The sequence below is a fragment of the Nicotiana sylvestris genome, chromosome 9, assembly GCF_000393655.2.
Source record: "Nicotiana sylvestris chromosome 9, ASM39365v2, whole genome shotgun sequence".
Classification (NCBI taxonomy): Eukaryota; Viridiplantae; Streptophyta; class Magnoliopsida; order Solanales; family Solanaceae; genus Nicotiana; species Nicotiana sylvestris.
The window spans coordinates 43,029,074-43,038,615 of record NC_091065.1 but is presented as its reverse complement, the minus strand read 5'-3'; the positions used below and the strand labels follow the sequence as shown (position 1 = coordinate 43,038,615).

The window sequence follows — 9,542 nt, the reverse complement described above, 5'->3', positions numbered from 1 at the left end:
CGGAAACCAGAGCGAAGGTTGCTCCCGTTAGAAGAACGGTTATCTCATGGATTACCTGCAAAACTTAAAACACGGTGCATGTGAATATATGTTGGTAATTGCGGAAATTTAAATATGATGCAAATTCCTTTTGGACCATGAAGATCATCTTCAGATGGTGAGGATGATGTCCTTAGACCATGACGTCCTGGGCCATGAATCGTGAGATAAGGGAATCGCATGCCATGAAATGATGTTCTCAGGCCATGAGAATGGTGCCTCTGAACCATGACGCCTTTGAATAATTATGTGCAATAGAGAGGTCCTCAGGCCATGACATGGTGTCTTCCGACTATGAGGATGATGCCTTTAGACTATGACGCCTTCGAAAAATTTGGTTGTGCTTCAGCCTAAGAGATGCAAAGACATGATGCTTGAGATACCGCAAGATAGAGCTTAGTGGAGTAGAAACATAAACACGGGAACTCAAATAATCCCAAGGTACACCCAAATGTGGAGCAAAATAAGAAGACACATAAGAGTAAGTGGATCCTGGATCGAATAGAACCGATGCATCTCTGTGACAAACAAGTATAATACTTGTGATAACATAATCAGAGGAAATAGCCTCGGTACAGGCAGGAAGGGCATAGTATCTGGCCTAGCCTCCCCCTCTAGGGCGACCTCTATCTCCCTGACCTCCACCTATAGCTGGCTGAGCCGGTGGGGTAGCAACTGCAGCTGTAACCATAGACTGAGAACTCTGCGGGGCATGCTGTGGCTGAGAAGTCTGTGGAGGTGCACCCCTCCCAAGTCTGGGGCAATCCCTCACCATATGGCGTGTGTCACCACACTCAAAACAAGCTCTAAGAGGACGTGGTGGCTGTGACTGGCTCAGGCCAGGTCTGCTGGACTGACCTCTGAAAGCACCCCGCGCAGGAGCCGCGCTAGATATCGGAGGTGCATAATAAGGCTCCTGAGGCCTCGGAGGAGCTGGAATACCACTAGTTGCTGGAAGTGATGAATGAACAGGGCGACTCAGATAACCCCTACCATGACGACCTGCAGCTAGGGCACGGGCACCAGAATAATGGCCCGACTCTCAAGACCTCATAGCCTCCAACTCCTCTCTCTCCCTAGCATGCATACCCTCAATCCTCCTAGCAATGCTCACCACCTACAGATAAGAAGTATCCATCTCCAACTCACGAGCCATGCTAGATCTCATAGTGGTAATAAGGCCGTCAATAAACTGGCGAACCCTCTCGCGAACAGTAGAAACCAAAGCTGGTGCATGCCTGGACAAACTAGTGTAACAGACAGCATACTCTGAGATAGTCACAGCACCCTGGTGAAAATGCTCAAACTCTGCGCGCCATGCGTCCCTGAGGCTCTGAGGAACATACTCTCTCAGGAACAGATCTGAAAACTGAGTCCAAGTCAGTGAAGCAGCCTCATCCGTCTGTCTAACTCAAAGGTGTGCCACCACTCATAGGTGGCTCCTCGAAGCTGGAAAGTAGTGAAGGAAACCCTGCTCGATCCCGATATACCCATGGTACGGAGAATACGGTAGCACTCATCTAGAAATCCCAAAGCATCATCTGACGCTAGACCGCTGAAAATAGGAGGCTTGTACTTCTTTAACCTCTCAAGCCTCAACTACTCATCCTCAGAAGTCGCTGCCCTGTCCTCGGGCTGATCTCGGAATGTAGGTTGTATAGGAATAATCTCAAGAACCTTTTCAACATGCACTCATAGCTCAGGAATGAGGGTGGTGGGAGTTTGTGCTCTTCCCCCGGCCAAAGACATAATTGCAGCAAGGGGAAGCAACCCTGCCTAAGCCAAAGTGGAGTACATGCTCATGAACTATGCCAGAGTCTCCTGTAATGTTGGAGTAGTAGTAGTAGTAGGCGTATAAAGTGCCTAGACTAGGGCTGGATCTGCTGGTGGTACCTCGGTGGCAGCTCGCGCAGGTGCTTTGGCTGCACCGCGTGCGCATCCTCGGCCTCTACCCCGGCCCCGGCCCCGGCCTCTGACGGCTGCAGTAGGGGGTGTGGGTACCTGATCATCTTAGGTAGCGCATGTCCTCACCATTTTTGAGAGAATAGAAGACGGGAGTTTAGAATTATGATGTCAAAATATCGTACGACATGGAAATCAACTAAAGTGGATATTTTCCTAACATTTACATAGCCTATCGTAGATAATTACAGACGCCTCCGTACCGATCAGCGAGACTCTAATAAACCGGCTTGTGACTCATGACTCATATGAACCTAGAGCTCTGCTACCAACTTGTCACGACCCGGTTTGCCCTCCGGGAACCATCGTGACGACACCTAGTCTCTACAACTAGGTAAGCCTAAAATGCGGAAAATAAACCAAACTTGCGGAAGAAAAAAAAGTAATTTAAAATAGACATAGAGTAATAAAACAACGGTTAAAAGTGACACTCGGCATACACAATATTTAACTCTAAAAACTTATACATATGCCCAAAACCCGGAAACCCATGAATCATAAGGTAAGGATACTACATAATGCTTTAACTCCAGAATAGTCTAAAACAAGGTAAATACTGAAGGGGTGTAACTACAATAGAGAATGGAGAGAGACTCTTCGGTCTGCGGACACGGCATATATACCTCGAAGTCTCCGAAGGGTCGCCTCGCCTATAGGATGGTAAGACCAATCAAGGTACCTGGATCTGCACATGAAAAACATGCATAGAAAGGGGTACTCAGTAAGTGTCAAGCCTAACCTCAGTCGGGTAGTGACGAGAAAGGTTAGGGCCCTACTGAGGTTAAATAAAATAGAAAGTTCAACCGTGTAGAACAGAACAATATAAATAAGTACAACAATAAAAGTAACACAAAATATAAATGGAAACAACAAGTATTACAAGGACAAGGTAAACACAGAAAGAAATATAGTTCAACACCAAAATAACAATTGGGAATCTCCCAAGATACCGTCTTGTAGTCCCAAATATACATATCCAATGGATCTCCCAAGATCCCATCCCATAGTCCAACTCATGGTGCGCGTGGATCTACCGGAATCCCGTTCCATAGTCCCAAATGTAAATACCCAATACTAGGGGATTCTACCGGGTGCATTCCCATAGTTCCATATAACTGTGCATGGGGATCTATCAGAATCCCACATCCGTAGTCCCAAAATACACACACAAGGGGGAGCTAACAGAATCCCACATCCGTAGTCCCAATGTAAATACACAACAGCAACAAGAAAAATATTCAGAAATGGCAAATTTCATATTAAGGAAAGCAAGTAATTCTAGCGTAGCATGCCACACAAAATTCAGGTAAGGTAGTTTGAGCAAGTAAAGCGATTAAGTCACTTAGACATGCTTTCCTATGCTAACAACATGGTTAATAGTGCAAGTAATAAAAACAGGAAAGGAAACATACTAGTAATTACTTAATGAACACCGGATTTCCAACAATTAGCATAAGTACGAACTTGTTACCTCACATACAAGGCATTTCAATTACCAAATATACCAAACCCTAAGGGGAAGGTCCCCTACACAAGGTTAGGCAAGCCACTTACCTCGAACCAGCTCAAAATCAACTCGAAATCACGTTCTTGCCACGAGTATTTGACTCCAAATGGCCCAAATATATTCAATTTAATTGCATAATGTAAATAACACTTCAAATAACTGTTTCTACAATTAATTTCTAAGCTAATACGCGAAATTAGGTAAAATGACCAAAACACCCCTTTGGCCCACATCTCAGAATCGGGAAAAATTTATATTTTCAGAATCCTCACACTCTCACGAGTTCCTGCAAACCAAAATTATCCTAATATAAGGTCAAATTCCCAATCAAAATTCGAATTATAGGTCTAAGAACTTTCCCCAATTTTTCACCTCGAATCCGAAATTAAATAATGAAACTAACTTTAGGTTGATGGAATATAACTAGAAAGGGTTAAAGAATTGTTACCCAATGACCTCCTCTTCAATTTCCTCTCACAATCGCCCTCTCCCGAGCTCCAAATCGAATTTCCAACTTTCGAAACTAAACCCTTGAAATTTCATATTTATGCCCAGCTATTACCAAATATGCGGTCAAGGGACCGCATATGTGGTCCCGCTTTTGCAGAACAATGGCCGCACCTACAACCTTTCACTTATGACCAACTTCCGCATCTGCGACTCCTCATCCGCATATGCGGTATTACTTCTGCGGAAATTCTACCGCTTCTGCAGCTCCTGTTGAACCTCCCCTTTTCCGCTTCTACGACCACAGAGCCGCTTCTGCAACCACAGAGCCGCTTCTGCGTCACCACACATGCAGTTCCACACATGCAGGTGTAATTATGACAGAAAACCAGCAGCTAAAGCTGCAACTCCAAACTCCAAAATCCTTCTGTCAACCATCTGAAATCATCCCGAGGCCCCCGGGAACTCAACCAAAAGCACAACTAGTCTAATACCACTGTCCAAACTTATACCAATCCTTAAAACACCTAAAACAACAGTGAAACGATGAATCAACCACGAATTCTAGCCTAAGAACTCCAAAACTCTAGAAACACGTTTTCGATCAAAAAGTCTATCAAACCTCGTCCGAATGACCTGAAATTTTGCACACATGTCACCTTCAATCTACGGAGCTACTCCAACTTCCGGAATTCCATTACCACCCTCGGATCAAAATCTTACTATCGGACCGGGAACTTCAAAATTCAACCTTTCGGCATTTCAAACCTAAATTAGCTACGGACCTCCAAAACACAACCCGAACAAGCCCCTAAGCCCAGAATCACCCAATGAAGTTAACGGAACCATCAGATTTCCATTCCGAGGCTGTCTTCACACTACTCCAACTACGGTCAAATTTCCAACACTTAAGCTCTCATTTAGGGACTAAGTGTCCCAAAATGCTCCGAAACTCAAAACTGAACCTCCCGGCAAATCAAAATAGCAGAAATGAACACAGGGAAAGTAATTAATAGGGGATCGGGGCATAAATTATAAAGACGACCGGTCGTGTCGTCATATCCTCCTACATTTAAACACTCGTTTGTCCTCGAACGAGCATAGAGACATACCTGAAGTAGTGAAAATATGAGGGTAATGGCTGCACATATCCTGCTCGGTCTCCCAGGTCGCCTCCTCGACCGGCAGACCCCCCCCCCACTGAACCTTTACTGATGCAATGTTCTTTGACCTGAACTTTCTAACATGCTTGTCCAATATTGCTACTGGCTCCTCAACATAAGCTAGATCCTTGTCCAACCGGGCTGAACTGAAATCCAACACGTGCGATGGATCACCATGATACCTCTAGAGCATCGAAACATAAAATACCGGATGAACTCCTGCCAAGCTGGGAGGTAAGGCAAGCTCCTAAGCAACCTCCCCAACATACCTCAATATCTCAAAAGGGCCAATAAAACTCGGACTCAACTTCCCTTTCTTCCCAAATCTCATAACGCCCTTCATAGGCCAAACCCGAAGCAGAACCAGATCTCCAGCCATATAGGAAACATCACGAACCTTCCGGTCCGCATAACTCTTATGTCTTGACTGGCCTATACGGAGTCTATCCTGAATTACCTTAACCTTCTCCAAAGCATCCTGAACAAAGTCTGTGCCCAACAATCTAGACTCACCCGACTCAAACCATCCCATCGGGGATCTACACCATCTCCCTTATAAAGCCTCACACGGTGCCATCTAAATGCTGGACTGATAGCTGTTGTTGTAAGCAAACTTCGCCAATGGCAAGAACTGATCCCAAGACCTTCCAAACTCAATCACACACGCATGGAGCATATCCTCAAGAATCTAAATAGTGTACTCGGACTATCCATCCGTCTGCGGGTGAAATGTTGTACTCAACTCCACCCGAGTACCCAACTCATGCTGAATGGCTCTCCAAAATCATGATGTGAATTGATTACCTCTATCTGAAATGATGAAAACTGGAATACCATGCAGATGAACAATCTCCCGGATATAGATCTCTGCCAACCGCTCCGAAGAATAAGTAGTACATATAGGAATGAAGTGAGCGAATTTGGTCAGCCAATCAGCAATCACCCAAATAGCATCAAACTTTTGCAAAGTACGTGGGAGCCCAACTACAAAGTCCATGGTGATCCGCTCCCACTTCCATTCCGAAATCTCTATTTGATGAAGCAACCCACCCAGTCTCCGGTGCTCATACTTCACCTGCTGGCAGTTGAGGCACCGAGCTACAAATCTAACTATATTTTTCTTCATTTGCCTCCAACAGTAGTGCTGCCTCAAATCCTGATACATCTTTTCGGCACCCGGATAAATGGAATACGACGAGCTATGGGCCTCCTCCAGAATCAACTCCTGAAGCCCATCAACATTGGGTACACAGATCCGACCCTACATCCTCAATACCCCATCATCACCAATAGTCACATCTCTGGCATCACCTTGCCGTACCTTGTCCTTGAGGACAAGAAAATGAGGGTCATCATACTACCGCTCCCTAATACGATCAAATAATGAAGACCGAGAAACCACGCAAGCTAGAACCTGACTGGGCTCCGAAAGATCCAGTCATACAAACTGGCTGGCTAGGTCCTGAATATCCATTGCCATAGGTCTCTCCAATGCTGGTAAATAATCCAAACTCCCCAAACTCTATGCCCGGCGACTCAAGGCATCGGCCACCACATTGGCTTTGCGCTGGTGATACAAAATAGTGATATCATAATCCTTCAGTAACTCTAACTATCTCCTCTTCCGCAAATTTAGATCCTTTTGCTTGAAAAGGTGCTGCAAGCTCCGATGGACAGTATAAATTTGATAGGGAACCCCGTATAAATAATGGAGCCTGAACTTTAGGGCGTGAACAATGGAAGCTAACTCAAGGTCATGGATAGTGTAATTCTTCTCATGTATCTTCAACTGTCTTGATGGGTAGGCAATCACCCTACCGTCCTGCATCAACACCGCTCCAAGGCCAATCCTCGAGGCATCACAATAGACCGTATAAGACGTTGAACCTGTAGGTAGTATCAAATTTGGGGATGTACTCAAAGCTATCTTGATCTTCTGAAAGATCGCCTCACACTCTTCCGTCCACTGGAATGGAGCACCCTTTTGGTTCAACCTGGTCATAGGGGCTGCAATTGATGAAAACCCCTCCACAAAACGACGGTAGTAACCCCCCAAGTTAAGAAAACTACGGATCTTTGTAGTTGAGGATGGTGTGGGCCAACTCTGCACGGCCTCTATTTTCTTCGGATCCACCTGAATACCCTCACTCGATACCACGTGGCCTAGGAATGCCACAGAATCCAACCAAAACTCACATTTTGAGAACTTAGCATATAACTTCTTCTCTCTTATAGTCTTAAGCACAATCCTCAGGTGCTTCTCATGATCTTCCCGACTCCAGGAATACACCAGAATATTATCAATAAAGACAATGACAAACGAGTCAAGATACAACCAAAACACACTGTGCATCAAATGCATAAAGGCTGATGGGGCATTGGTTAGCCCAAATGACAAAACAAGGAACTCGTAATGACCATACCGAGTCCTGAAAGTAGTCTTCGGGATATCTGCCTCCCGAATCTTCAACTGATGGTAACCTGAGCGCAAGTCAATCTTAGAAAACACTCGTGCACCCTGAAGCTGGTCAAACAGATCATCAATACGAGGCAAAGGATAATGGTTCATAACTGTAACTTTGTTCAACTGGCAATAATCAATACACATACGCATAGAACCATCCTTTTTCTTTACAAAAAAGACAGGAGCACCCTAAGGTGATACATTGGGCCGTATAAAACCCTTATCAAGCAATTCCTGCAACTGATCCTTCAACTCTTTCCACTCAGGATGAGCCATACGATATGGAGGAATAGAAATAGGTTGAGTGCCCGACAACAGATCAATGCCAAACTCAATATCTCTATTGGGTGGCATGCTTGCAAGATCAGCTGGAAACACATCGGGAAACTCCCGTACTACTGGAGGGGTATCAATACTGACATCTCTCACATAAGCTAAATACACGTCACACCCCTTATCAACCATACACTGAGCTTTAAGAAAAGAAATAACTCTACTGGGAGTGTGATCTAATGTATCCCTCCACTCCACACGCGGTAAACCTGGCATAGCCAGTATCACAGTTTTGGTGTGGCAATCAAGGATAGCATAATGGGGCGACAACCAGTCTATGTCCAAGATAATGTCAAAATCTACCATGCTGAGCAACCATAAATTGTCTCTGGTCTCAAAATCACTAAGAGCAAGCAAACATGACCGATAAATGCGGTCCACAACAAAAGAATCTCGCACAGGAGTAGAAACATAAATAGGGGAACTCAAAGAATCCCGAGGTACACCTAAATGCGAAGCAAAATAAGAAGACAGATAAGAGTAAGTGGAGCCTGGATCAAATAGAACCGATGCATCTTTGTGACAAAGTAGTATAATACCTGTAATGACAGAATCAGAGGCAACAACCTCGGTACGGGCAGGAAGAGCATAGTATCTAGCCCAGCCTCCCCCTCGAGGCGACCTCTACCTCCACGACCTCCACCTTTAGCTAGCTGAGCCAGTGGGGTAACAACTGGAGCTGTAATCATAACCTGAGAACTCTCAGGGCATTTTGTGGCTGAGAAGTCTGTGGAGGTACACCCCTCCCAAGTCTGGGGCAAACCCTCACCATATGGTGTGTGTCACCATACTCAAAACAAGCTCTGGGAGGACATGATGGTAGTGACTGGGTCAGGCCAGGTCTGCTGGACTCACCTCTGAAAGCACCCCGCGCAGTAGACACACTAGATACTAGAAGTGCATAATAAGGCTCCTAAGGCCTCGAAGGAGCTGGAATACCACTAGCTACTGGAAGAGCTGAATGAACATGAGGACTCATATAACCCCTACCATGATGACCTGCTGCTAGGGCATAAGCACCAGAATAATATCCCGACTCTCGAGACCTCTTGGCCTCCCTCTCCTCTCTCTTCCTAGCATGCATACCCTTAATCCTCCTAGTAATGCTCACCACCTGCTGATAAGAAATATTCACCTCCAACTCACGAGCCATGCTAGACTTGATGCTGGGAATAAGGCCCTCAATAAACCGGTGAACCCTCTTGCGAATAGTAGAAACCAAGGCTGGTGCATGCCTAGCCAAACTAGTGTAACGACTAGCATACTCTGAGACAATCACAGCACCCTGGCGCAAATGCTCAAACTCTGCACGCCATGTGTCCCTGAGGCTTTGAGGAACATATTCTCTCAGGAACAATCTGAAAACCGAGTCCAAGTTAGTGAAGCAGCCTCATCCGAACAGTCTAACTCATAGGTGTGCCACCACTCATAGGCGGCTCTTCGAAGCTGTAAAGTAGTGAAGGAAACTCCGCTCGATCCCGATATACCCACGGTACAGAGAACGCGGTAGCACTCATCTAGAAATCCCCATATCATCATCCGATGCTAGACCACCGAAAATAGGAGGCTTGTACTTCTTTAACCTGTCAAACCTCTACTACTCATCCTTAGAAGTCGCTGCCCTGTC

General features: G+C 45.5%; 1 protein-coding gene across 1 annotated transcript; it reads right to left on the bottom strand.

Annotated features, from left to right (window-relative positions):
* Nucleotides 1–7,771: 7,771 nt before the first annotated feature.
* LOC138877502 (uncharacterized) lies at nt 7,772–8,221 on the bottom strand. Its single transcript, XM_070157115.1, has one exon. It carries the CDS (start codon nt 8,219–8,221, stop codon nt 7,772–7,774), a length of 450 nt encoding a protein of 149 aa, XP_070013216.1.
* Between the last annotated feature and the right edge of the window lie 1,321 nt (nt 8,222–9,542).

What these genes read in the sequence shown, in the direction of transcription:
- LOC138877502 (XM_070157115.1), bottom strand. Translation starts at nt 8,221, where the DNA reads ATGGTAGATTTTGACATTATCTTGGACATAGACTGGTTGTCGCCCCAT.